Here is a 27,531-nt window from a genome sequence, read left to right on the forward strand (position 1 = left end):
TTGAAACACCCAAACTCAATCAGTTTATTGCCTCTCTCCGTGACACTGAACACTACAGAAACAGCATTGTCTGTTCTCCTGGACAAATATCAAACATTTGCAAAAACGTAAACATTATATTGATTTTAGGAAAGGCTAGTTTATGAGAGATGTAAATTATTTATTTAAGATTAAATTTAGAATAGGATTAAGATATTGAGACAAATCTAGGACTGAGAATACAAGACTATATATTTCTTCATTAAAAAATTCTTCATTAAAATCCACAATGAGGAATGGTGGAATTGTTAAAATATTGCTAGAGTGGGGTAGCACTACTACCTCACTGCCATAACTACTAACAGTCCAGGCCAATACAGTATATATAGGTTATTATAAGATCAGTTAAAAAGCTTCATACAATTCCAAACTACATATTCCGGCTTTGTGCTTACATAACGTGTAAACTGACATGACACAGGTCAAAATACTTCAAATGCTGTACTTGTGCTTGGCTAAATCACTGGCAAGGCTGGTCAGTTAGTGATAAAAGCTTACTTTCATCCTGAGAAAATCAAATAAAACTTAGATTCACTGATAACTGAATCTGAGATTGAACACAAAACATAATTCTTCATTTCATTGTAAACATGAAGGTAGAAAAAATATAGGTTTGATCTTTGCCTTGAGCAACACTGAGGGCATGGGACCATTTTTCTAGGCATAATTAATTAAGATCACATATTCAACAAGATCTAGAATATTGTACATCTACATTAGTACATGATCATCATTGAGACTACTGGTTCTCCTGGCTCAGGTGTGTGTTAGTGTGTGTGGTTGTCCCATTTCTGTGCCTCCAGTTGTGTGTGTGTCCTACCGCTGTGTTTCCAGAGTCAGGGGATGGTACACTGGCACGCCCATGTCGCTCAGCGCCGGGCGCCCTCTGATGATGTCAGCCGCCTTCTCCGCTATCATGATGGTGGGCGAGTTCAGGTTGCCGCTGACGATGCTGGGCATGATGGAGGCGTCGACCACGCGGAGGCCCTCCAGGCCGAGCACGCGTGTCTGGGGGTCCACCACTGCCGTGGGGTCGGAGGGAGAGCCCATCTTGCAGGTGCAGGAGGGGTGGTAGGCGCTGTCGGCCTTGCGGCGGACAAAGGCGTCTATCTCCGCATCCGACTGGATCTGGGGGCCCGGCTGGACCTCAGCGCCGCGGAACGGATCAAAAGCCTTCTGGGCAAAGATCTCCCTGGACAGTTTGACGCTCTCCCTGAACTCCCACACATCCATCTCTGGAGGAGGGAGAGTGGTGGAGATCAAGACAGAGACCTCTCCTGCAGGCTCCCCTCAACTAACATCAGGGGTTCTAGAACAGACTTGTAGGAACTAGATTACACCCTTATCATAGACTAAACTGCATTTACGGCCAATTTCTCAGACATATTCAACCTGAATAAAATGACCTTTCAGAGGGAAATCTCCATGGACATGATTCAAGGCCCTAGAGCAGGCCTAGTGTCTGTGAAAGTGGTATTGATGCTGTTGTCAGTCTAGGATGTGTGCTTATCTGTTTCCAGGAAATGAAAGCACACATATTTCGTCAGAAAGACAAATGGAGAGATAAAGATCCTTCTAATGATACTGAAACCCACACAAATACCTTGGTTCAGAGTTGAGCTGTATACGTATATAAAAAACGTATATAGTATTCATCAGCATTTCTCCTGTCACCTGGTCTAAAGTAGGAGCCCTACCAGTAGAGAGGTAGTTGGGCTGGAGAAGAGGGTGGTCTAGAGGGTTGGCACTCTTCAATTTCATCCACCCAATACTTGTGCTTCTCACTGGTCCAACGTGAACCTGCAAAACAGCAACATGGCCTCTGATTGGTCAGAAGAGGAGTGGTGCACTTGGACATTATGTTCAGTCAGAGATATGTAGTGAATAAGACATCTCTGTCACAAACACCTGTGTCTGTTTTCTCTGAGAAAGAGAGCACAGATTCTTTCCCACCAGGTGCTTCAGAATTAGCGTCATGCCCAAGCACACTCCACTACAGGTTTACTTTACTGGGAAATTCTGTAGAATACTTATGTTCATAGAAGCTGGCATAATCTCCCAGTCACGCCATTGTATTCCACTGAAATACTGTGCAGGTGTTGTGCGAATTACATAACAATAACTAGGGCATGAACTTCTTCTGAGGAACTGGTTGATTGCTTCCTGAGTATGTGATTGGTAAAAGCTACGTCTAAGGGATTCAGGTGGCTGAGCGGTTAGGGAAGCAGGCTAGTAATCAGAAGGTTGCCAGTTCGATTCCCGGCCGTGTCAAATGACGTTGTGTCCTTGGGCAAGGCACTTAACCCTACTTGCCTCGGGGGGAATGTCCCTGTACTTACTGTAAGTCGCTCTGGATAAGAGCGTCTGCTAAATGACTAAATGTAAATGTAAAATGTCTCTAACCCAGACATCTGTTTTGTGGGAATGTACTTGAGTACATGAGGAACCAGATAAACATTGTCAAACTCACACATGCGCAAGCTAATAAACATACCAATCAAAGCTACAAAAAGGCAAAATAACATGGAACATGCATTAAAGATGCTGTAAAGCAAATTCCATGATTTGCTTCTCAGTAAATTATATAAGTATGAAATGAGTTGCTGAAAGCATGTGCAAAGCATGTGCAAAGCTCTAAAAACTTAGTTAGACAGTTTCTCAACCGTTTTCAGCTCAGGTTTTGTATAGATGGGGCAAAACCCACCTATCTACATCAGATCACAGACGGTTGCATTCTGTTACTCAGCTGGTACGATGCAAAGACAAAGTAATTAACACATAAAACACTCAGAGACTGCAGGTAGGTCTGTTCTGATATCTGCAATTGATTTAGCTAGTGTTGCTGTTGTTGCTAAATTCAATAAATTCGAGGGGGCGGAGCTTCAGCTCCTTCAGGCGACATGCCCCCCCAGTATCAAGCAGAGAAGACACACTTGTCGGTGATTTTTTCGAATTTGGATGGGTAGTTAACAACACATTCTTCTGTGGTGTGATGAACTTAAAACGAATTTTCAATTCCACTTTACAGCATCTTTAAGGTACATGTTCCCTACCTGGTAGGCCTCTATCTTGGAGGCCACCCTGCCATGGTCGATGACCTGCGACGGAAGGAAGTGGAACTGTATGTCTGGGTGGGCCACACCCCCTCGGCTCCGGATGAACCCCCCACTCTCCAGGTGGGCCGTGGCCCCGTAACCTGGGGGCAGTCACCATGGTTACACAAACAAGCAAGTTCCAAATCAGGAAGCAAAGGAACACCACTTAAATGACTGTAACATAAACAACTGAATCACTCGAATTCTATAAATACAACTTTGAAAGTGCCTTTGAGGTTTCAGTTTGGGGGTGTCTTTAGGCTCACTGCATTAAGTAAACTAAATCAAACCCTACGTATTTGAAAGGGACATTAGCCCAGATAGAGGGGTTCACCAGTGAATTTTAGGAGCCACTCCAGTCCTATCTGCACCATGTGGAAGGGTTTCTGGGCCTTGTAGAGTGTGATGGGTTGGGTACACTCCTGTTGCACATACAGCTCCAGGTGGTCCTGCAGGTTACTACCAACCCCTGGACACACACACACACACACCATGTCAAAATGGATCTGTAGCTTAATCATTGTTGGTGTACTATAATTGTGTGTGTGTGTGTGCTGAGATAATGACTTTCCTGTGGAGTCGGTTACCTGGTAAGTGCTGGACCACAGGAATGTCCAGTTGCCTGAGGTGGTCTGCATCGCCCACCCCTGACAGCATCAGCAGCTGCGGGGAGTTGATGGCCCCCCCACTGAGAATCACCTCTTTATCAGCATACAGCTGACAAACAGGTAGGGTTTTTTTTGGGGGGGGGGGGGGGGGATATAAGGCTGACATTAGCTATAAGTTAAATAAATGAATAAATAAGTCAAAAGTGAAGCGTGTGTCAATGCAATTCTCCGACATGCACTCTAACAATCACTGCTGATAGACGGCCTAAAATTTTGTACAGCCTGATTTCTGATACCACCGTGGCGGCAGAAATGTATCCATAGAGGAAACACTGCACTATATATTATCATTACAGGTTAAGAATACCAATGGAGGCTGCGTTGGAAATCGTAAATCAAACTTTTGTCAGCATTTTGAGTGGAAATTTCATTTGCATTTGTACAGGTGTATTCGTGCACGTCGGGCTGGCCCTCGCAGCGGAACGACAGTTTACCGGCCGCTCTGTCCATTCGCGCATCTCACAGTTGCGTATTGATCAGACAAAAAGACACGCTTATCAACTCGACTACTATTTATCAAAACAGAACAAGGGTTCGGCTGTAGCCTACTTGAAACATACTATTGAGAACATATTCGCTGACATGCGATTTTCTTTTCTTCATCGCTGACTTTTTTTTTGTCTTTAGCGCTCGGGATTTGTCATTGGCGCTCGGGAAAAAGGCTGTGGCGCGCGCCAAAATTTTATCTATGCAGGAAAAACCCTAGCGTGGCTCTGGGCAGATCCAATAGTTTTAAACTTCAACAGAGTACCCGCCTACAAGGAAGTCAACGCTTATCAATGGAGCGAGGCCAGACTCTGTACAAATGAAATGTACGAGAGTCTGGTTACATTTAGTCATTTTGCAGACGCTCTTATCCAGAGCGGTTAGGACCAGGCTAGAAAAACCTTGCATCCATCCATCTATTTATCTATAAATCTATCTAATCTACCTCCACAACAAGCCTCTGGTCCTCCTACCTTCTTCTTCTGTCCATTCTGAAGGTACTCCACTCCCACAGCCCGGTTCCCTTCAAACAGAACCCTGGTGATCATGCAGCGCACCTCAGCCCGCAGGTTGGGTCGGCTCAGTACTGGCCGCAGGTACGCACTGGCAGTGCTCCACCTCTTTCCTGTTAGAGGCACAAACTCGGGTCCATCTATCTGGCCTTTTTGTCACACACATCCCTCTGTCCAGTCTTTATGCATGACAATATCCATTTATTCATCCATCCCTCTTTTTATCTATCCATCCATCTATCCATCCTAATGTACCTTTATGTATCATCATGTCCATCCATCTACCCACCTATCCATTCATCCATCCATTGGTACCTTTATATATAGTCATGTCCATCCACCCCAGACCCTCCTGCTGGTACCCGTTCATGTCATCAGTAAAGGGGTACCCCGCCTGCTGCCCAGCTTCGATGAAGGCCTGATGTAACGGGTGGTTGGTCTTCCCCCGGGAAACATGCAGCGGCCCGCTGCCCCCACGGTAGCGGTTTTCCCCCAGCTCATGGAACTGAGCCTTGCGGAAGTAGGGCAGGCAGTGTTGGTAGTCCCAACCCTCCGCACCCTCGCTCTGCCAGCGGTCGTAGTCCAGGGCATGGCCCCGGATGTACACCATGGCGTTGAGGGTGGAGGACCCGCCCCAGACACGGCCCCGGGGCCAGTACAGAACCCGCTGGTCCATGTGCTCCTGGGCCAGCGTGTGGTAGTACCAGTTGTACTTTTCATCACACAGGTTGTAGGTCAGCGCTGCCGGCATGTGGATTTTCCAGGACACTCGTTTGCTGCCGAGAAACATATCCTTCGGTCCTGCCTCCAGAAGCACCACCGACTCCTGGGAGTCTTCCGAGAGCCGATTGGCCAGGACGCAGCCCGCTGACCCAGCCCCCACGATGATGTAGCTGCACGACGGGGTTGGGGAGCTCTGATTGGCTGCGGTAGTGCTCCTGTGTCGTAGGGAGGAGGAGGAAGAAGGGGCAAGCCTCCAGGTTGAGGCAACAGAAGGCCCAGGGAACCAGGAGGACAAACACCTTCTCACCCCCATGCCGACTCTGACTCGCACAGCCATAGAAAGCATCCTGACTCCTGGTAGTGTTGTCCTAAAAAAATACAGTCCTCTCCCAACATCAAAGGAGCACCTGCAAAATCCCTGCACACCTGCAAGCACATAAACACACACAAGGTTACATTGTTCACAAAGAAAATATGAACACCAACATGATCATAAACAGTATGTTTATTGACAGGCTGTACTACTATGTGGGGCAGACACAATATTAATTTGTATTACTCAACACACCTCTGAATAATGAAACGTTATCTTTATTAAGTACCCTTGCTATCCAGTAGGGAACATAAAAAATGACCATAAAAGACCTTCCAACAAAAACAGTGAACATGTTATGAATCAGTTACTAAACAATATTAATGTATTTTCACAGACAGAAGGCCAAAATGATAATCAGAAGGCCTAGCCCCCGGTCTGTGTATGTTGTCATAATGTAATAATTTATTTAAGCCAGAAGTATTATTGCTCAATGAACTACAGACCACGCAACCTCCCTACAGTAGACAAGAGGGGGGGCATGAGGGGGACGTCACATCAGTTTTGCTAAGTTTTGCAAATATAATAGAAGGGAAATCTTAACAACGGGGAAAAGAAGCCATACACTAAAACGACGAGTTGTTTCTACAGATATATATTACATAGATCACATAATAGCACGGAAGTCAATAAGCAAACGTTCGGGCTGAAGTGCATATGTCATAGATGGCCTCTGAAAAAGAAAACGCTTCACACATATGATAAAGTTAACGAAATAAGAAGACACACGTTTCCGATTATAGGACTAGCTGACACTCTGCAGACACAACTTATTTTTTCAAGGAATGTTTTCACATTTAAATAAGTTAAATAAACAGCTGACAAAAGCTTCACTTACCGCTCACCAGTTTTATAACAGTTTTTACTGCAAGAACTGCTGATAGGAGGGTTGCCGAGTAGGGGGCGGGGTTTACGGTTGGCCGTGTACAAAACAGTGGTCAACAATTTCTGCTCTGTAGTGGATACCCTGAGAGAACAATCGGGACTGTTCAGCTTTATTTATTTTTGGCCATTAATCGTAATTTTGTCAAGCGTGTTAGAATCATGTGGAGTTTGTGCATGTTGCTGCTTTTAAATGTGGTGGCCTCTCATTGGACTCCCCCTGAAGTTGTAAGTTATATTCCTAATGTATTACATGTTGACATAATTTTAAGACCAAGTGTTTCATGTCATAATAACGACTTTCTTTTCTTTAGACAGTTAAATGTAATGAGCACAAGGGTATGTGATCTGATCCTGTCCTTCTCAAAATCCATTAGATGTGTGAGCCTACTTGTATGGAATTCTGGAATTTATTCTGATCTCCTAGGTGCTTACGTTTAAAACAAATCTTTGTGTCTTTGTTCTAGGGCCAACAGAGGGTTTTTTTAAAGATGAAATCAATCCGTCTATAATAAATGCCTTGATCGTTGTCCCTGTGATGCTCAGAGGACATAGCTGCTGGACACTCAATATCAGTTGGGCCATCAGTATAGACAGTAAGTCCTGTTCGTTCAGAATTCCCTCAATATCATATTAGACTATATAGAGTTACTAACATGTTAGAATCAATAGAATCGGGCCACACATATGATATCTAGGCCTAATAGTTCTGTGGTTGAGCATTTGACTGTAGATCAAAAGGTAGCAGGTTCAAGTCCCCCTTTGTAAGTAGCTTAGGATAATATATCTGTGTAAGGAATTGTATTATTATCATTTGAAGATATCTACAATTGTCTTGCTAAATAGCAAATGGTCTTCATCCTGTGTTTCAGATAGCATCCAATATCTCACAGGGACTCATTTGACGATAGAATTTGGATCTATGTACAAATTAGATTGTCGCTATCACCCACGTTTGCACACCGTGGCCCTCAGGAATGACACGCAGGTGCGTTTACATCTGGCATGCAGAGGACGTGGGCTTAGTACTGCCAGATCCTTTTCTGCTTGTATTTCTTCTAATGATGCATTGGTGTAAAGGCATATAAGGGAGTCATTGATGTTTCTGCAGACCACACCACACCACATAACATAGCATACATCCATCTTTCCCCAAGCAAGCGTGGTTCCATCACCTGCAGACTGACTGCAATTTGAAGTTAGGCAACGCAATTGACGTTACAGCCTACAATCTTCCCATCCCACCACATACGAATAGAAGAATGGATTATAAAAACTATGTAGAATCCCAAATCCCTGGTGAGTTTTCAAATCTTTGAGTTTTTCTTCAAAGTGGGACAATACAAACACTAAACTAATATCACATGATGTTTCAGAGTTTCTAGCTGACCTTGTCTAAATGTGTCATACTGTTTCAAACACAACAGAAGCTAGCGTAGTTCTCAGGTTGTAGTTATCATGTCTTATTACCAGACTTCCCTCTCTCTCTCCCATGCAGATCACTTGCCAGATGAGCAGCAGAGCCGCTTCGTAACGCTAGGTCAGACTTACCTGTATAACCAAAGTGAAGAAACTATGTTAAAAGCCCAAATATCTTTGGGGTAGCGGTAGAGATTTGTCTTCTCTAGAATCAAGCATTTATTTTCAAACCTATTGCACATGTGTATGAGAAGACACTTCTGTGCAGGTGAGGTGAGCCTTTCCACCCCAGTTGTGAGTGTGATGCCCTCTTCAGGTGAGAAGATGAACCAACAGTGGATCCAACATGAACAGATGCTTCTGAATATGAATCACATCTATTCACTGATGTTAGCCAGTAATATTTTGAATACACACTCTCTGAAACTTTGCTGTCCATGAATATTATCCGTGTGTGGTATAAGACAAGGTTAGGGTTAGCTGTATAGCTAATGTGCTCCAGTTTGGGCATCGGTGGTGATTACAAGGTGAGTTTACTCTGTTTGTAGAGACAGCTGAGCTGGAGAGTTTGTCTGCAGGCTCCCTGCTGGTTATTCTGGGCTCTGGGGCTGGCCTGCTAGCTCTGGTCTGCTTCATCCTCTGTAAGTCCCTATGCCCCACCCCCCATTGTTTTATTAAATCAGTGTATATTGTTTCATGTATATATATAATTAGTTTAAATAATCAATTCATTAAGCAGACAAAAAAACATCGAAGACTAACCCCATTTTTCTTCTCTGTCATTGGTCCTTCTCAGATAAAGTTTACAGAAAAACATCCCACTATAGTTCCTTGCCACTGCCTTATACTCCCCAAGCACCCGTCTCTGTCCTGGTGATCTACCCTCCTGAGAACTCTGTGTTCCAGAACGCAGTGGTGTCTCTGGCAGAGTTCCTGCTGGGTAGTGGCTGCAGAGTGGACATCGACCTCTGGCAGCGTGGCCTGCTAGCAGAAATGGGCCCAATGCGCTGGCTGGCTCAGCAGGCCAACAAGGCGGACAGAGTGCTGGTTGTCTGTCCGCCGTATAACCATAACCCAGCCCCCTGTGCACCCCCTTCCAGGCTGGGACACTTGGCCAATGTCCCAACTGCAGCAGCCTATGACTTGTTTCCCCTGGTGCTGAATATGCTGGCCAGCCAGGCGCTATGCCCAGACCAGATAGACAAGTTCTGGGTGCTGCACCTAGGCAAAGCCCCGGAGAGCAGGGACGTTCCTGTGGAGCTGAGGGGCTGCAGAAAGTTCTGTCTGATGAAGGATGTGGAAAAGCTGTGCAGGCAGCTCCACAGGCAGCAAGGCGCTATGGGGAGGTTCACCACAGGCCTGGGAAGGCCTGGGGCTGATTTGGCACACCGTAAAAACAAGTTGAGCGATGCTGTGAGATATTTAGGGACTCAACCAGACTTCTCCCAGTCGCAGTTAGGCGTCTCAGTAGAGCTGAATTGTATGAAGGAAAATATATAAACTTTGAGCACGTTATGGCTTACACTTGATACAGCCCATGCTGTATTTTAATACTTTTGTTTCATGTTTTATTGAGGGTTATAGACTGCATGGACTGGCAGTGGTAGACAGTCATATATACATAGATAATGTCTCAGTATTTAAGAATTGGCATGCAAGTGGACAAACCTTTTTCTATAAGAAGCAATTTGACTCAATTTGACAATGTCTTGACAAAAGCATACACATGGATGTGTCGTAGGCCGAAAACTGGATGTAAGACACCTCAGGTTAAGCTGGGTGGAAAACACCACGGTATAGGGTTGTCTTGACATTTTGCCTCTCAGTAGGATACTGAGAGAACATCACATATTTACTAAACGCTCACAAGAGATAACGAGAGGCACCCACGAGAGCTCAGATCTTGTACGAAGAACAGAGGGCAGGGCAAACTGACATTTTAGATCAGGGGCGTTCTGTGCACTATATATGCTGTCTGTATTCAATTGTTAAGTAGGCTCTCTATCTTGTTCTCGGAGAGACCTAACGTATGTTGCCTTTCTGACTTGATCAATAAAAGCTTGCCGTTGCATCTTAAAACTTGGACAGACTCCCTGCATTCATCCTTTTGCACCTGTTCGGCTAAAAAGCTAGCCACCACAGATGATTAAAGGAAAGGGCAAGTGGCCACTTACTCGTACTTGCGTAAATAAGGATGTGAAGTCCTCTGTGACATTGCTTTTAAAAAGTGCTATACAAATACATTTGATTTAAAGTAAATAAACCTCTATAATCAGATACTTTACATTTGATTCTATTTGGAGAGTAACATATTTGTCAGCGTTGAACACTTGTCTTCGATCAGAAAGTGCAGGTCGAACTCTGAGGGTACAATTATCTTGGCGAAAGAACCGTTCTGGTGTGGTGCTGTCGCCTTGGCTTGTTCTGTAGGTAAGCTTCACCTTACTGCTCTAAGAGAGTGGGCTGGGCGGTCTCCCTGACCTGGGCCTGTCTCCACAACAGCTAGTCAGACTGAGCCCGACCAATAAGCAGTGCCTGATTTAACATTTCAAAGGCTTAAGAGAGGTCACCAAAGAGGGTTGAACAATGTGTTTAATATATGTTCATATAGTTGGTCACATCATTTTAAACCAGGAAAGCAGCAAAGAAAGTCTGAAGCCACAGTCTTCCAGTTCCATTCATTGCTTCCAGAGCCTTGGAGTAATACCTGAGACAAGGTCAAGTTAAAATATGTGTCAGTGGTTTCACTATTAAAGAATGTATAATACATTACAGTACAATTCTAGAACTGTAATCACCAGCTGCATATCGGGCACGGCACTATCTATAATCCCAGTTATTAATATTTGTGGCATCTTAATCACCGAATGCATCACGGGCACTGTGCATGAGTGAATATAACAACAGGAACAATGTTTGTACGACTTTATGAAGGATGCATGTCTTAAAGTTATGTATTGTGCTTATTAAAGTTATGTCTTATGAAACTTAGAAGTGTGCTCAGGCTTAAACATGGTGTCTCACACTGGGTGGGGGAAGCAGGCTGTTCTTTGTGTCTCTATCTCTTCATTTTCAGAAACAACCTTGAAACCGGGTGGAGATGGCACCCGAGCAGGTGGGACGTGTAGTCAAGAACAACTCCCTGATGCACGAGAGAACAAGCTCAACCCTCTTTTCGTCTTTCTGTTTTAATTGCACTGTATAATATATGCTGGGGAGGGAAAGATAGCCAGTTGGACTTCGTGAACCAGCCCAAACTCTGTTGCAGGTAGGGAAACGTAGACAACCCCAGAGCTCTGTACTTGTTGATTTCCAACTGCTGCATTAAGCTGATATTATGGGACCTCTGCGACTCCAGACCACTCTTTCTACAACACAGATTTGTGTCATTGAATACTATCATTGGGTGTGCTCAAGCCTTCGGCGAGAGCACAACCTTTGTTCTCTCACATATATATTATTATTATTATTTTTATTTCTTTTTGCCCCCCTAAAACTCAGTAAATACTTGGCCTACATAGACAACGTAGGTGTCAAAAGTTTCGTCTTGGTAGCGATTGAGTTGCTTCTATTGGAATTTACGTTCTGTTGCATGGTTTAAGCGTAAGTTAAGTTTTTGTGGCGAAAAGTGAAGCTAACGGTGGCTAATTTGCTAGCCACAGTCACTGACGTTACTAACGTCACTGCGTCACTAACGTCACGAAAACACGCGTGACTACCTTTGCCAGAACATTCGTTTCGCATCTGTTAACTTGGGGGATAGCTAGGCTAACTATAGCTTTACTGCAAGGCAGCTGCAGAAACGCCACAAGCAAAGAGGCCAGGGTGATAAATATTTACTCATTTTACTTTGTGATATGACACACAATTGTGATGTGTAATGTACAATATAAGCTGATATTATTAAGGAAGTACATCTACTTTCGGAAACAGTACTCTACTATTTCACTGACATATTAGCATCATGACATTAGCCTGTGTTGCCCGGGCAACACATACTACAGTGGTCTATGATGTATCTGTTTTCAATCGTTAAAATAAACATTCCTCACATATACATTTTCGTTGTAGGATTTATTCTGACATTAGTAAACGATTTGTTGGTGAAATTACCATTACCTGTGGTTTCAAACCAGTGTAGCTCACTGCAACGCTGTAGCCTACTGTACCCGAGACACTAGTGTGAGTAGCTAACAACAACTCCTCAGCTGTTTAAGTCAAACGGCAACAGAACATGTTCGGCACTCCCCTTACTCAAAAGTCTTTCAGTAGGGAAACTATCTGACTACTAACCTGAACTTCATTGCCACAGCCTAAACTTTGTCAATCTGTTCATGAAAATAATTAATTTCAGCCTAAACCGTACAACGGAACGTTTAATCGAATTCAACCAACGCAATCGCTACCAAGACCAACACAGCAGTAGTCTAGTACTGTACTGTAGTAGTAGAATTTACCGGGGCAGCTTCTCCACACAGGGCTATATCGCATTTTGAGTTGTTACTGACAATGATCGCTACCAGTGAGCTTTTTATGAATGAGCTATTTTCCACTAAATAAATGTCAAGCTTATTTACGTTTTTGGGGGCATATTTTCAGTTAGCAGATGGTACTGTTTGAATCGCGATTCTATCTTCTGCCGGTAAAGTCGTAGAATAATCTTAAAAGGGAGTTCTTTATTAATGAATGAATGCAATATGAGTAGTCTAAATGCCTGAAAATATCACGAGAAGGGACAACTTAAAAGGACGTTTAAGTCATAGAGATTAGGTCCATTTGTACACCGGTCTGCCAAATGTATTCGTTTTGATTCAGCCTGTCAGCTGCCTCTTGCAGGGGAAATGAGATGACATCATATTTCATTCTACACTTCACTCATATTTTGAGTTGTAAATGAGCAGCAAAAAAAAGATGCTTTTAAATCTATGTAATCTTTATAAATAATAAGTAGGCCCGATGCATTTTTATATAAAATATACAGACCCCTGTGCAACCGACGCAAGCAAGCACACCCTACAATTTCCCCAGAAATTGTATCCTCTCTAGTTACATATTGGAATAGACACAAAATTTAAAATCCTTCACTATCAGCTTGGCTGCAAGAACAAAAAGGTTGAATAGATCTGTTTAGATCTGTTTAGTTCTAAGCATTGTTTCCTAAATAGCATGCAGTCCTCATCAGTCAAAAATAACCTAAATGAGAATTAAGATTTACAGACTATTGGACGCATTTAAACTTGTGTGAGTGAGGAGCTGTAGACATTTTGGTCACTGTTTCTTTCTTTCTTTTATATACTGCCTGAAATGGTACTAGAATTACAGTGAATCTCAGGTGATTTTCTTGATTTAAGGGCATTCCTTTCTCCAGAATATGGATGGATCTCATAGTTGGTGTCAGTAAATGATGTTTGATGGAAAGTTAAAACGATATAAACTGATATTCACTTACATCTGTATTTTAGACATTTGCTGTTGGCAGATCTATTTGTAATAATTATTTTATAAATGTTTACTTGAAGAAAACCTTATGAAACACCCGTTTGTGAATCATTTTTAGTTTTTCTTGATTGAGTGGCATACATTTGTCCATTTCAATGTAAAACAGTTGACACGCAGCGCCAAACTGGAGCACACTCAACAGAGATACTTTCAAATCACTACCTTCAGTCGTTTTACAACTGCCCAATAAAAACAGTAAACATACCACCCTTCACCCTCTTTTATATGTCTGTGCCATTTGTTAATTATTTAATGAAAATATTGTGCCATAAAAACAAAACGTTTTTACTTCCGGGTAAGAAAATTGGTCAGGGTAGGATCTATAAGTCTATACTAGGATGGATAGTGCAGCCTGCAGCCACATACCTCTCTTGGACTGCTGAAGTAAAGCATGCACCCACAATGATACTGACTAGGCTATATGCACCTGTCTTGTATTAGTCTGATTATGTGAACTAGCTTTGGTCTTTATGGAACTGTTTTATTCTGATTAGTTAGGTTCATTAAAGTCAGGTTTTGGACTTTAATTTCAACTCTTTTGAGCGGGCTTTATGGAACAGGCCCCAGGTAAATTGTTTTTTACCCCCCCCCACCCCCCCCCCAAGTGAAGTTGAACGCCAAATGAGCGTAGATCTCGCCCAGCCAATGGAGAGCAAAGTTGTATGACACGTGACAAAATGCGGAAGTGATAGTGTTATGTTGACTGAGAGCACTGCTATCGTTCAGATACTTTGTAGTTGCAGCTGAGGTTAACACAGTTGGCCGTCTATTTCCATTCAAATCCGTCAATAATGACACAAGCTGAAAGAGAGCAAGAGAACGGCAAGGAGAAAGACAAGGAACGAGAGAAGGAGAAAGAGAAGGAGCAGCAACGTGGTGTGAAAAGACCAATCGCCCCTCCGGTTATCCCTGAACCTCTACAAGAGGTAAAGTTGGAACTTTATAGTTTGACCTGATATTTGGCTTGATCCGTTTCTATTTCTAGCTTGTATTTAGATTTTATGAGCAACTTGATCAATACCATGTTTCAATCTAACGTTCGTTTTGTCAACTTGGGCTATTGGACAGCGATTTGGGTAGCAACGGAGTAAATTTCCGTACTGTTCCTTTGTTTTCCAGCAAATTCAGAGTAATTTTATCGTGGTGATACATCCAGGCTCCAAAGCTCTGAGAATTGGGCGAGCAACAGACACTCTTCCCGTGATAGTCCCACATGTCATTGCTCGCAAACACAAGCAAACCGGGCAGCCTAAATATGAGGACCCCTGGCTGCTGAGAGAAGGACTAGATGTGAGCATTACGACTTTATGGAGAACAATTCTTATGCTTTGCAAAATTAAGTCGTATATTTCTTTTGTCAAGATTCTCTGTCTTCTTGCTTGTCATACATTTCTTACTTGAGCACTATATTCTCTCACAGAAGCCAGAAAGCAATGAACAAAGGCAGAATGGTCTTAAAATGGTGGACCAGGCCATTTGGTCAAAGAAGATGTCCAATGGTGTACGACGAACACCAGTGTCTGCTGAACAGGTGTGTGTTTGTGCGCGAGAGTGAGTAGGAGAATAAGTGTGTGGCTGTACTGTATGTGCCATGCAGGTGTGCGTGTGTATTTGAGTATGACAGTGTAGTTCTGTACCTCCAGGCCCGGTCTTATAACAGGCAGGTCCGACCAGCAGTTCTGGATAGCAGCTCCAGGGTCAAGTGGACCAACACCACCCACCAGCCAGAGCACCTGGTGGGAGAGGAGGTGACAAATCTCTCTTTCTCTCTCACATCATGTTAAATTACTTTTCCTACAAGGTTTTGGTATAGTTTCTATGTAGTTATGTAGTAGTCTGCACTGTCCTCCCTATGTCACACAGGCCCTGTACGTCAACCCTACAGACTGTTACAATGTGCACTGGCCAATCAGCCGGGGCCAGCTGAATGTACACGGGGGCCCTGGGGGCTCCCTGACGGCCGTGCTCTCCAACCTGGAGACCATTTGGAGCCACGTCATCCGGAAACATCTGGAGATCCCCCTCAAAGACCTCAAGGTGTCAGAGCTGTCCAGCTGGGACGGGTGGGATCCCAACCAGCATTCACTTCACCTTATTAATCCAGACACAAATTCAAGTGTTAAGGGAACTCGTGTGGACAGTTGCAGAATAAAGACTAAAATAGTTCATTAAAAAAGAGGCAACACACAAAAAGAATATGCAAGATGGCAGCAATGAATATCCAAGTACATAAAGCAACCGACCCTGCTTTGGAATATAAGTTAATGAGGAGTAATGTCTATGAATATAACATGCATAACTTAATATAAAGATTTTTGATCTTTATCCAGCATTAGGAAAGGAAATGCTTACCAATACACTGAATGAATGACCTGATGTGCTGAGATGTCTTGTTTTATGTGCTGGGCAGTATTACAGATGTATCCTGCTGGTGCCAGACATCTATAACAGACAGCACATCAAGGAGATGGTCAACATGCTGCTGCTGAACATGGGCTTCTCAGGTATCACACACACACACACACCATGGATATGTTTTTGGAAAAAGTGGATTTTCCTTCTTTTTTTCTCTCCCCTACCTTGACAATGTTTTCTAATTTCTAACTGTCAGTTCATTTGCAAATCAGAATATCCTAACACACACCACACTCCAATTGACACCACTGTAACTGCCCCTGTGGCCCACAGCCATCGTGGTGCAGCAGGAGTCTGTGTGTGCCACCTTCGGCAGTGGCCTGAGCAGTGCGTGTGTGGTGGACGTGGGAGACCAGAAGACCAGCCTGTCCTGCGTGGAGGATGGAGTCTCACACCGCAACTCCAGGTGAGCTCCCTGCCTCGGCCCCTGCCTCGGCCCCTGCCTCGGCCCCTGCCTCGGCCCCTGCCTCGGCCCCTGCCTCGGCCCCTGCCTCGGCCCCTGCCTCGGCCCCTGCCTCGGCCCCTGCCGCCGCACACAGATGCACAGCACACCCCTTATCTGTCTCACGGTTTTCGTTCATGTGTCTTCATTTTCAATGCTGTCTCTGTGTGGTGTGTGTGTGTGTGTGTGTCCTGCAGGCTGTGTCTGGCATACGGTGGTTCGGACATTACACGCTGTTTCTTCTGGCTTCTGCAGAGGGCAGGCTTTCCATACAGGGACTGTCAGCTCTCCAGCAGGCTAGACTGTCAGCTACTACAGCAACTCAAGGAGGTCTTCTGTCACCTGGACCAGGTACCAACCAGGGCCATGCCCAGATCAGCACCTACTACTCCTATACCCCACCATCAAGCTTTACACCCTACACACTAACCCTACATGGTACACACTACTCCTATACTTTGCCATAATTTCTTATTCCTTAAACATACAGTACACAGTAGACACACATTTACATTTATTCATTTAGCTGCTGCTTTTATCCAAAGCGACTTCCAAGAGAGAGCTTTACAAAAGTGCATAGGTCACTGATCATAACAACAAGATAGCCCCAAACATTGCGGGCAGCCAAAACATGAAGCATGCATTGTGAAATAACAGTGTTTCCCCTACCATTATATTAGGGGGGCGCCCCCCTAACGGCATCTTTTTTTATTTTTTTTATTTTTATATATATATATATATATATATATATATATATATATATATATATATATATATATATATATATATATATATATCGCCCGATCACAAAATAAGTAATTTAAGGTTACCTTTCCCTATAAAACAGGTCTATAGCTTGCTCTTTTATTAAACAAACTAAATGGCCGTATGTTATTTATCTTATTTACACGACGGCGTGTCATTTACATTTAGTAATTTAGCAGATGCTCTTATCCAGAGCGACTTACAGTAGGTACAGGGACATTCCCCCCGAGGCAAGTAGGGTGAAGTGCCTTGCCCAAGGACACAACGTCATTTGGCAACCTTCAGATTACTAGCCCGATTCCCTAACCGCTCAGCCACCTGACTCCCATTTCTGCCTCTACATGGTCACCCCCCCCCCCCCCCCCCCCCCAAAGCTGTAAACCTAGGGGAAACACTGAAAACCAAATAAGTGCCAAAGGGAAGAACCTCAAAAAGTGCAAGTGTGTACCTGTAGAAAAGCAATCAACAGTAAAATATTTCACAGCGAGTACAAGAATTTAAATCCATTACAACTAACCAAAAAGAGCAACAAGTCTCAATAAGAGTCATTGTGATCCCGGAAGAAACTAGCGTCAGGTCCAGCAAATCATTCCTAACCAGTGGGAACCAGCGGGAGTACCGTTGTACTCCCGGAACAAGTGCGTCTTAAGCCCTTTCTTGAAGGTGGGGAGACAGTCAGTGTCTCTGATGGAGGCGGGGAGTTGATTCCACCATCGGGGGGCCAGACAGGAGAAGAGCTTGGGTTGGGACCGGGCGGTCTTGAGAGGTGGGACCACCAGACGGTTGTCAGAAGAAGACAGTAGGTGGCGGGTGGGGGTGTAAGGCTGGAGGAGAGACTTGATGTAGTCGGGTGCAGTCCCGTTCACCGCTCGGAAGGTCAGTACCAGGGTCTTGAAATCTGATACGGCCGTGATGGGTAGCCAGTGAAGGAAGATACCACCACACACACCACCATCAAAAACTCATTTTGCTCTAACTCTCCCCTACCCTACCCTGACACACTACCCCTGCTTCTTCCAAAATAGCCTATCCCTTAGATTCTAACCAAGCCCCCCCTCTCTTTTCAGGACATCTCAGGACTACAAGACCATGAGTTCCGCACACGTTTCCCAGAGGCCCCAGCTCTTCTCTACCAGATTCGACTAGGAGACGAAAAGCTCCAGGTACCCACTGCTCCTCCTCCACGGCCTCCCAGTCACTCACCTTCTTTAACCACACATGGTCCTCTTTCCTTACCGATACTTAGCATATCGAATGTGTGTGCCCGTGTGTTCCCAGGCCTCCATGGCTCTGTTCTACCCCAGCATGTTTGGGATAGTAGGCCAGAAGATGACGTCATTACAGTACCGTTCCCAAGGCGACTCGGAAGACCCTCACGATGAGCACTACCTGCTTGGAACCCAGAGCAAACAGGACCAGGTAGCATATGCGTCGAGCAGTGTGTCCTTTAGGATGTATTTTTTTTGCAGTGGGGGCAGGTCTGTCCGAACAACAACCACCCCCCTCAGCCCAAACGAAGTTCACTATATTTCGGAGCAGGCTAACGTAATCGTCTACTGTCTAATAGCTTATGTAATATTGCACATATTTTTGTCCTATTTCCCCTAAAGCAATAAGGTTAGGCAACTTAAAGTCCCCTCATAAAGTATGTTCTTAAATGGCATAAATGCTGCCAATTAATAATTGACAACTTATTGTAAATGGTCAGTAGCCTATTCTAACGATTAAGTTAGGCCACTCTAAAGCACGTGTACACTGTCTGCTTCATTTGATCTTGACATATAGGCTAAGCATTCTGTACCAAATAATAACAATAAACCCACTATTAATTACATTATCTTAATGCAGTGTAACTACTTCAGCATAATAATGCATCTAAAATACAAACATGAGCAAGGGCGTTCAGCAATTGCTATCAAAACAACAGCCACCTGCAATTTAGCTAGCATTTACATTTACATTTACATTTAGTCATTTAGCAGACGCTCTTATCCAGAGCGACTTACAGTAAGTACAGGGACATTCCCCCGAGGCAAGTAGGGTGAAGTGCCTTGCCCAAGGACACAACGTCATTTGGCACAGCCGGGAATCGAACCAGCGACCTTCGGATTACTAGCACGATTCCCTAACCGCTCAGCCACCTGACTCCCCACAGGTGAAGAATACAAACAACGAAAATCACCAGTTAACTTAATTTAAATTAGCAAGAACTATAGACTAATACAATAACAGGCTTGAACGAACTGACATAAGTTATAAGACTTACTGTTCTCAAGAACGCACAGTGAAGCGCGTGTCCGTGCTATTCTCCGACATGCACTCTAACAATCACTGCTGATAGACGGCCTTTTGTACAGCCCTATTTCTGATACCGTAGCGGCAGAAATGTAGCCATTTAGGGCTAAATCAACATAGAGGAAACACTGTGTCTAGACACGCCTTAGGGGACACACACACAAACTGCTGTGAACACAGCGGAAACGAACCGTCTCTCCTCTGTCCCTCCCAGTCAGCTAAAGGATCAGCAGACCGCAAGTCCCTTCCCAAAGCAGGGGGTCTGGAGGGGGAGCTGGGCGTCCAGGGCGGGGGGGACCCCTCTGACCCCCGTGGGGGCGGGGGCCACAGCCAGGAGGTAGAGCTGGGCCCCTCCCAGAGTGAATGTCTGCTGGGAGGGGCCGAGCTGGAGGAGTCCCCCTCCGCCTTGCTGTCCAGGAAGACGGCCATGTCCCAGTTTGAGGGCAAGGCCCTGGGCCTGGATAAAGCCATCCTTCACAGCATCGATTGCTGCGGTGAGTCCCCTCCAGTCTCCTCCCCTCACATAGTTGGAGGAGCCTTTAAACAGTACTTAATTCAGTGCTCTATTACCTACATTTAGTCATTTAGCAGACGCTCTTATCCAGAGCGACTACCTGTTGTTAATGTTATATTAATATGTTGTGTTGCTGTTTGTCATGGTATGTAATTTACATTCATGTATTTATGTATTAGTTATTAATTTATTGTAACATGTATTTATTTAGCAGACGTGTTTATCCATAGTGACAGAAACAGTGAACATAGTACAGCAGATAATTTAAGTAATTACTTATCTGCCTGTATGAAATGTGTGTGTATATATTTTTATTTTTAATTTCCGTTTAGCGTCAGACGAGACGAAGCGTAAGATGTACAGCTCCATCCTGGTGGTGGGTGGCGGCCTGATGTTCCACCGTGCCCAGGACTTCCTGTTACACCGCATCATCAACAAGATGCCGCCTTCCTTCCGACGGCTGGCTGAAAACGTGGAGGTCATCACCCGCCCCAAGGCAAGTTGGGAACGCCCTGAGTTCCATCTACTGGGTTCCTCCTTTTACCCCTAATTTTAATTAATTCAAAATTATTAATATAATAGTTTTAAAATGTATTTTAAGAAGGGGGGTGGCATTTCTGCCTTTTTATTATTTTATGATATAGTGTATTTGGAGAGGACAGGAAATATGGGGAGAGACAGGCGGTAAAGGGCCTGGGCCGGATTCGAACCCAGGCCACTAAGAGGACAGCCTACATGGTGCCCCACCCCTTTCATCTCTGGCCTACTTGGAATCCCAAACTGATTTGATCACACACACGTCTGGACCTCGTGGCTTCTCTGCATTTCATTCAAATGCAGGCTTTCCGGATCTGACGGGGCTGTTTGTTTTATGTCCCGGTGCAGGACATGGACCCACGCCTGATCTCGTGGAAGGGTGGTGCCGTGCTGGCGTGTCTGGACACCACCCAGGAGATGTGGATCCATCAGAGGGAGTGGCAGCGCTTCGGGGTGCGTATGCTCCGAGAGAGGGCCGCCTTCGTCTGGTGACCCCTGACCCCACCCAGCGGACTCTGCTGGAGCTGGGGTCTCAAGAGGCCAACCACCTCCACAGCAGGACACACTGGACCCACCCTGACTGAGGGGATGAGGACTTCAAGATCACTGTACAGTAACTATGGGCTTGTCAGGTCATATAAACCTGTGTGTACTTGACTCATGGAGTCTTGAACTGTAATAGTATCTATGGTCACAGCTGTTAGGATGTACCATTTCAGGTTGCAGTTCTGACATTCATCGTAGAGATTGTTTGGATATATTTTTGGCTACATGGAGACTAATCTTCCAAATGTCGTATTCCTAATGAATACATGTTGTTTGTCTTTGTGGAATAAAGTGAATGTTTTTTCCAACTGTCATATATATTTTAGTACCCAGAAACCTATGCATGGCATATCCCTGATCAAACCTCCCCCATAACCAATCATTAACCAGTTTCCCACAGTGTGGAACAGTTAAGTCAGGTCCAGAGTTAGATATTAACATTTGCCTTTCCTTCCTCATAAAAGTCAACTGTAAAACTACAGCACTGAATTGACAGCGTACCCGGAGGTGATATTTCAACATGACTACACTTTATTTAGCAGGGGATACAAAAAAAACAGATGAATGACTAGAGTGACATTGAGTGTGACAGGAACAGGAAGCTGCTGTGTCAGCCCCCCCGGTTCCTACGCTGAGGAATTCCCAGGGTGGCGTCAAGAGTCTGCCAGAGGCAGAAGCAGCCAATGAGGAGGGGGTCTGGCACGATGACATCGTTGATCAGGCTCGTGGCCGGACACTGCCACCGTGCACTAGCCCACGCCTACACAACAGGTGTAGGCGTTTACCTGTAGGGGAGAGAGGAGACACAGTACAGGCTTAAATCCTGCATGTAGTGGTAGAAGTGTGTTGTACAATGATACGAATTATTAAAAATAATTATATTTGTAATGCGCCTTTCACTCAAAGCGCTAAATAACACGGTGCTCTTAAAACAGAGGCAACAACAGTGGATACATTGAGAGATGCTTTGGATATTTCCTTCTCCACTTGTGTAGTCTTCCTCACCTTCCTCATCCTCCTCCTCCCCCTCCCATGGGGGGGGCGCTGGGCCCTCCTCCGTGGTTTATCCTGCCCATCCGCCTGCGGCCTCCCGGGGGCCCTGGGGGTCTGTACAGACGACAGCATTCAGACAGCCAGCAAGCTAACACGGACGCTGATGTATTGTGGCTAAGCGGGGGGGAGTATTATGATGACAAAAAGCCCACATCCTTCATTCAAACTGCTGGAAAGATGCACAACAATGAAACTAACAAATGTTCTGCTTTCTCAAACAAAAACTCTGCCTATCACTTGAACAATTGTGTTCAAATATGATAAACGGCACGCCCAATTCTTGTCTGAACTTTGGTGCTTTCTTCCAGCTCAAGTTTGATTGACAGTGGCTTCCCAAAATAACCCAAGGAGGAAGGCCTGCCTTGCCAAAGGTGATTGGCTGGAACAGGATTGCTGGAACATAACTAGACGCTAGTGGACGGCTCCAAAAATAAGAAATTGGCATTCCACTAGCACTGAGCTATCTATGTTGCTCCACAACTCTCAGGGCCTCAGTAGCTTACACAGCATGTTTACCGAAACATCATCTCGGTTGTTTACAAAAATACCTCAACAGCGCCCCTATGTACAGTCATAGTATCAAGAGGCCATATTAGATAAATGGCTGTGGTTGTGTGGAAATCTGTTTGAATGGGAGGGTGGCCAAAGCAAATAAACCATGAGCTTGCATACTGCTTGACAGTTGGTTCCTAGGCTATACTCTTAACCCTTGTGCTGCTTTCGGGTCACATGATCCAAAGGTTCATAACGAACCATCGTTGTGTCTACCCAATTTTACCCAATACAAAAACAAATAAAAATCTGGTCTGAGACAGCCCAACGGTTAAAAGAAAATGCTTCACTTTGTTTTTATATGCGGTAAAGTTGTCGCAATACGACGGTGGGTCACAACGACTGATGGGTCAGAATGACCCGAAGATAACACAAGGGTTAAGAACAACACGAAAGTTAGGAATGATAGTCAGACAGGAGAGTTAGGTATGATGTAGTCAGACAGAAGAGTTAGGTATGATGTAGTCAGACAGGAAGGTTAGGTATGATTTACGTAGGTACATCTGGTACCGTGGTAGCCGCCACGGTACCAGAAATAGGGCTGTACAAAATGTTAGGCCTCTATCAGCAGTAATTGTTAGAGTGCATTTCGGAGAATTGCACGGACATGCGCTTCACACCGCAGTTGAGATTGCGTGTGCGTCCTTGAGAACTGTAAGTCGTATAACTTATGTTGTCAGTTCATTTAAGCCTGTTATTGTATAAGTCTATAGTTCTTGCTAATTTAAATAAAGTTAACTGGTGATTTTCGTTGTTTGTATTCTTCCCCGGGCTAGCTAAATTGCACGTCTGTTGATTCTATAGCGATTGATGCCTTTGCTCACTTTAGTATTTTAAGTGCATTATTATGCTGAAGTAGTTTTAATTAATAAATAGTGGGTTTATTGTTATTATTTGCTACAGAATGCTTAGCCTATCAAGATCAAATGAAGCAGACAGTGTACATGCTTTTGAGTAGGCTACCATAATTTACAATATGTTGTTATGTCAATTATTAATTGTCAGCATTTATGCCATTTAGAACATACTTTGTGAGTGGAAGGTCTCTTTAAGTAGCCTAACCTTATTGCTTTATGGGAAATAGAAAGAAAATATGTGCAATATTACATTAGCTATTACATTAACTAATAATAATTAATTGCCGCACTTGATACGGGAACAATGATACCAAGCAATGCACGAGTATAGGCGATCTTACAGCATGCCATTGTGTAACACACTTCGAAAACGAAAGTAAGTGCGTAATGTATGTATTCTATTGCCCGGGAATTAGCATTCACAAAAAGTGTTTCTACTGTTGTTTTGTTATAAAAACGTGCTATAAGCCACTTCAAAATATAAACCACACCACCACAAGAAAAATGAGGAGTTAGATATGATGTAGTCAGACAGTAGAGTTAGGTATGATGTAGTCAGACAGGAGAGTTAGGTATGATGTAGTCAGACACGAAGATTAGGTATGATGTAGTCAGACAACAAGGTTAGGTATGATGTAGTCAGACAGTAGTTAGATGTAATGTAGTCAGACAGGAGTTAGGTATGATATAGTCAGACAGGAAGGTTAGGTATGATGTAGTCAGACAGGAACACAAGAGAGTTAGGTATGATGTAGTCAGACAGGAAGGTTAGGTATGATGTAGTCAGACAGGAAGGTTAGGTATGATGTAGTCACACAGGAACATGGCTGCTCACCCTCTGCCATCAGTTAAGCGAGAGGCAGAGCCAGCTTTGCCATCCTTCGTCAGGTCTGGCTGAACCAGCGTCTGAAAACTAACACAGAACACATATATTGGGGTTTAGTGAACACAGTTCACTAGTGATCCTTTAGGGTTGTTTACCTGTAGGCTGAAACCATAGGTAGGGTTGTGCAATCCTATCCTATCCACAAAGTCTATACTTACAACAGGCCGATAAACTCCACAGCCCCCCAAAACAAGTCACTGAAAAAGGATAATCGCCACGGTGACTGGGTCCTGTTGTCCAGAACCTGACCTGAGGAAAAAAGAAAAAATGGCTTCACCAACGAGCTTGAGGAGATCAGTTTAACTTGCTAAGACTCGGCACGTTGGGTCAGCTTATTACTGAACATCAGATTGTAGCGTTAAAAGACACGACACTGTAAACATTATTTACAAACAGTTGTGAAAAAAGAGCTAGACGCCTGTTTGTGTATGGGGTACTAGCAAAATTCGTGCTAATCTAGCACGCGAGCTAGCATTAGATCAAAGTGGTCAGTTAGGTCTGCCAGTAGGTTAGAGACTACATATTATTGTGTGGGTTGATAAGGACGTTGCAACGACGTTGCAACTATAAAAATATATATTTTACCGTGTTTAGAAACTCACCGTTGGACACGTACACCATCTCTGCGACACAGACCTGATGTTTACGTCCGGTTCGAGCCACTTCCGCATCCGCTAAATTTACCGAAAACAGCAGTTTTAGTTCTGTCCAGCAGATGGCAATCCCTACACAACCCATTGAAAAAGGTGTCTAGCTGTTCAATGGATACAAAACCCCGCCAATTAAACATTTGGACGAAACCTAACTACACAACTGTCTGTAATGCACTGCTTGCTTGTTGACCAAAAGGGGCCAAAGGATTTGTCAAACACACTCTGCCATTCTTCTTTGGTCCCCCCAGGGTGGTGATAATGTTCTAATGTTCCTCCTGGCCTCTGACTCTGCTGAGCTCACAGTGTTGTGGGTGTTTGTGAGGTAATGGCTAAGCCTGGACAATGGATGATGACTGTCTGTATGCGAGTGTTTGTGTGAAGCCCATGTGTAGGGGGAAGTTCATGGCGCTCCTCTGTCTTGGTAATGCTGTGTGTGGGCTGGGGAGCGTTGGGGAGCGGGAAAGGAACCAACGGGTGTTTTCTAACAGAGGAGCACAAAGAGCCATTGAGGTGGGCTAGGTCTGGTTCTTCCCCTCTCTCTGGCCTCACACAGACCCACCAGGGCCGGAGGTTCTCCCGTGGACCCTCTTGTGGCCTGGTTCGGGCCTCATTTCCGGTGCTTACCATCAATATCCTATTGCTATGCTGTACCCCCAGTTCCCCTACATGAAGAGGTCATGGATACCTCCGACAATACCCTCTGCCCTCCCTCCCCCCTAACATCTAACCCCTACCCTGGCCTTGCCCTCCCCTGGTTGTGTGCCGGAATTCAAGGACAGAGGCTAAATGCAAGAGGACATGACGTAGATGCGTTTGACTGTTTGTGTGTGTGTCAGCACCATTACTACTGTCTATTTCAGGGAGAGTGAATGGGATATGGTGTTGTTTGTGCGTTGGCGGGGGCTTCCCTGTGTCCATAAGGCCTGGTGCTTTAAACCTCAGCATCCTGCCTGTTGTCCCCCCACTCCATCTCTTCCTGTCTCTCATTCTATCCCTCCTCTGTTTTCTTTGTCTCTTCTTTTCTACGAAAGAGCATTCTGTGTACACAGTGGTGCTCGCCCGCCTATGAACACAGGCCTGGCAGCCTAGGCCATTTTAGCAGTTCCCTTTTGATTCATTCTTTTACTTTTAAAGGCTGTTTGAACAGGAGGCCTTCATGTGAAGACTGACTGGCCTCTTATGTCAGCTCTCTGGGGGCTCTGACCTTTCCTCTGGTGCTGCTCTCTCTCCCGCTCTTTCTCTCTTTCTCTCTCTCTTTTCTCTCTCTTTCTCCCACCCTCTCTCTTTTTTCTGTCTTTCTCACTCTTTCTCTCTCTCTCTCTCTCTCTCTCTCTCTCTCTCTCTCTCTCTCTCTCTCTCTCTCTCTCTCTCTCTCTCTCTCTCTTCTCTCTCTCTCTCCCCCCTGGTTGATTCTAGAATCCTGTATGGGACTGTGCAAGGACTGACTTTCTTCTCTGTGTCAGAACAGGTGGCCCCATTGTCACTGTGGTGAGGTGACATTGTAGAGGCAAGGTAGAGGCAAGGATGTCTCACTCACAGCCTCAGAGAAGGACGAAGGAGTTTATATTTGTGCTTGTTTTATTACTGGGGATCGAGCAGAGCATGGGAATTATCTTTATCGCTGTAGTCCCCTCTCAGTGGTTTCTTCCCCCTCCCACGTCCTACAGAAACCCAGCTAGCCTGCTCTGTCTTCCTCCCCCTTGCCTCTTCTCAGCATTGGCATGGTTCCATCTTTGTCAAGCCATCCCTCCATCCTCAAGACCTCATAGCCTGTGTGTGTGTGTGTGTGTGTCTCCATGCCGTCTCCACCTCTGGTACCAGAGAGGCTAGTGCCTTGCCCTCCCCCCCCCACCCTGCAGGAAACCAGATTGACAATGTTGTTTACCTCTACTTGTTACTGTGTTGTTCCTGGTTGCCATGACGCTCCTCTCAGGTAGAGAATTAAACAGACGTTGATTGGGGGGTGTTTCAGAGATCAATGATCAATGGCAAACTGCTGTTTGTTTAGGCAACATTCCTCCTTTAACAACTTTAGCTGTACATGAGGGCATGTGGACTAGGACCGGAAGGTCAATGGTTCAAATCTATGCTGGTGTTGTGATCCCACATGCAAATTGTGGCTGCTATGCCCTTGAGAGACACTTCACTGTGAACATTTTGTCTGGTCTCACCCAGACAGACAGGACAGCCGTCGGTCTCAGGAGAAGGGTGACATAGGGCAAATGGGCACTTCTGTACCAGAACTTATCTTCACCATTGACTAAAGGCTGATAGTGGATGGAAAACAGGAGGCCAAAGATTCTAGTGCATTTTATGTACT

At 44.7% G+C, this 27,531-nt stretch overlaps 4 protein-coding genes across 6 annotated transcripts; 2 read left to right on the top strand and 2 right to left on the bottom strand.

The window, feature by feature from the left end:
- chdh (choline dehydrogenase) lies at positions 1 to 6,785 on the bottom strand. Its single transcript, XM_067239075.1, has 8 exons — positions 6,735 to 6,785; positions 5,116 to 5,949; positions 4,762 to 4,913; positions 3,722 to 3,851; positions 3,469 to 3,603; positions 3,093 to 3,235; positions 1,737 to 1,839; positions 1 to 1,274 (listed from the first exon to the last, which is right to left on the bottom strand). Exons 2-8 carry the CDS (start codon positions 5,867 to 5,869, stop codon positions 856 to 858), a joined length of 1,836 nt encoding a protein of 611 aa, XP_067095176.1. The 5' UTR covers positions 5,870 to 5,949; positions 6,735 to 6,785; the 3' UTR covers positions 1 to 855.
- A 143-nt stretch (positions 6,786 to 6,928) lies between these two features.
- LOC136946269 (interleukin-17 receptor B) lies at positions 6,929 to 10,164 on the top strand. 3 transcript variants are annotated; one of them, XM_067240560.1, is made up of 9 exons: positions 6,929 to 7,006; positions 7,093 to 7,117; positions 7,246 to 7,374; positions 7,651 to 7,766; positions 7,936 to 8,077; positions 8,277 to 8,318; positions 8,466 to 8,513; positions 8,746 to 8,838; positions 8,994 to 10,164. In XM_067240560.1, the coding sequence occupies exons 1-9, from the start codon at positions 6,941 to 6,943 to the stop codon at positions 9,695 to 9,697; spliced, it is 1,365 nt and encodes a 454-aa protein (XP_067096661.1). In that variant the 5' UTR covers positions 6,929 to 6,940; the 3' UTR covers positions 9,698 to 10,164. The 3 variants fall into 3 exon arrangements, with proteins under 3 accessions (XP_067096661.1, XP_067096662.1, XP_067096663.1); XM_067240561.1 differs by lacking the exon at positions 7,093 to 7,117 and having other exon boundaries at positions 6,931 to 7,006; XM_067240562.1 differs by lacking the exons at positions 6,929 to 7,006; positions 7,093 to 7,117; positions 7,246 to 7,374 and having other exon boundaries at positions 7,698 to 7,766; positions 7,940 to 8,077.
- Positions 10,165 to 14,404: 4,240 nt separating this feature from the next.
- actr8 (actin related protein 8) lies at positions 14,405 to 21,518 on the top strand. The gene is made up of 13 exons (XM_067240214.1): positions 14,405 to 14,622; positions 14,816 to 14,986; positions 15,117 to 15,227; positions 15,340 to 15,444; positions 15,560 to 15,733; positions 16,107 to 16,200; positions 16,385 to 16,517; positions 16,751 to 16,904; positions 18,386 to 18,481; positions 18,597 to 18,737; positions 19,828 to 20,107; positions 20,460 to 20,623; positions 21,013 to 21,518. Exons 1-13 carry the CDS (start codon positions 14,488 to 14,490, stop codon positions 21,154 to 21,156), a joined length of 1,902 nt encoding a protein of 633 aa, XP_067096315.1. The 5' UTR covers positions 14,405 to 14,487; the 3' UTR covers positions 21,157 to 21,518.
- A 200-nt stretch (positions 21,519 to 21,718) lies between these two features.
- Positions 21,719 to 25,243, bottom strand: selenok (selenoprotein K). Its single transcript, XM_067240215.1, has 5 exons — positions 25,161 to 25,243; positions 24,717 to 24,807; positions 24,508 to 24,585; positions 22,216 to 22,317; positions 21,719 to 21,995 (listed from the first exon to the last, which is right to left on the bottom strand). Exons 1-4 carry the CDS (start codon positions 25,177 to 25,179, stop codon positions 22,221 to 22,223), a joined length of 285 nt encoding a protein of 94 aa, XP_067096316.1. The 5' UTR covers positions 25,180 to 25,243; the 3' UTR covers positions 21,719 to 21,995; positions 22,216 to 22,220.
- Positions 25,244 to 27,531: the final 2,288 nt, after the last annotated feature.

This window comes from Osmerus mordax, chromosome 7, assembly GCF_038355195.1.
Source record: "Osmerus mordax isolate fOsmMor3 chromosome 7, fOsmMor3.pri, whole genome shotgun sequence".
Lineage (NCBI taxonomy): Eukaryota > Metazoa > Chordata > Actinopteri > Osmeriformes > Osmeridae > Osmerus > Osmerus mordax.

What these genes read in the sequence shown, in the direction of transcription:
- selenok (XM_067240215.1), bottom strand. An exon ending in GTGGAGTTTATCGGCCTGTT is followed by an intron (nt 24,586 to 24,716) that starts GTAAGTATAGAC and finishes GTTCTGTGTTAG; the next exon opens with TTTTCAGACGCTGGTTCAGC. An exon ending in CGCTTAACTGATGGCAGAGG is followed by an intron (nt 22,318 to 24,507) that starts GTGAGCAGCCAT and finishes TCGTCTGTACAG; the next exon opens with ACCCCCAGGGCCCCCGGGAG.
- LOC136946269 (XM_067240560.1), top strand. Translation starts at nt 6,941, where the DNA reads ATGTGGAGTTTGTGCATGTTGCTGCTTTTAAATGTGGTGGCCTCTCAT. An exon ending in TAAATGTAATGAGCACAAGG is followed by an intron (nt 7,118 to 7,245) that starts GTATGTGATCTG and finishes TCTTTGTTCTAG; the next exon opens with GGCCAACAGAGGGTTTTTTT. An exon ending in TGTAGAATCCCAAATCCCTG is followed by an intron (nt 8,078 to 8,276) that starts GTGAGTTTTCAA and finishes TCTCCCATGCAG; the next exon opens with ATCACTTGCCAGATGAGCAG.
- chdh (XM_067239075.1), bottom strand. Translation starts at nt 5,869, where the DNA reads ATGCTTTCTATGGCTGTGCGAGTCAGAGTCGGCATGGGGGTGAGAAGG. An exon ending in AGAATGGACAGAAGAAGAAG is followed by an intron (nt 3,852 to 4,761) that starts GTAGGAGGACCA and finishes CCTGTTTGTCAG; the next exon opens with CTGTATGCTGATAAAGAGGT. An exon ending in CCAAGATAGAGGCCTACCAG is followed by an intron (nt 1,840 to 3,092) that starts GTAGGGAACATG and finishes GCTGTTTTGCAG; the next exon opens with GTTCACGTTGGACCAGTGAG.
- actr8 (XM_067240214.1), top strand. Translation starts at nt 14,488, where the DNA reads ATGACACAAGCTGAAAGAGAGCAAGAGAACGGCAAGGAGAAAGACAAG. An exon ending in TCCCTGAACCTCTACAAGAG is followed by an intron (nt 14,623 to 14,815) that starts GTAAAGTTGGAA and finishes TTTGTTTTCCAG; the next exon opens with CAAATTCAGAGTAATTTTAT. An exon ending in CCCAGAGCAAACAGGACCAG is followed by an intron (nt 18,738 to 19,827) that starts GTAGCATATGCG and finishes TGTCCCTCCCAG; the next exon opens with TCAGCTAAAGGATCAGCAGA.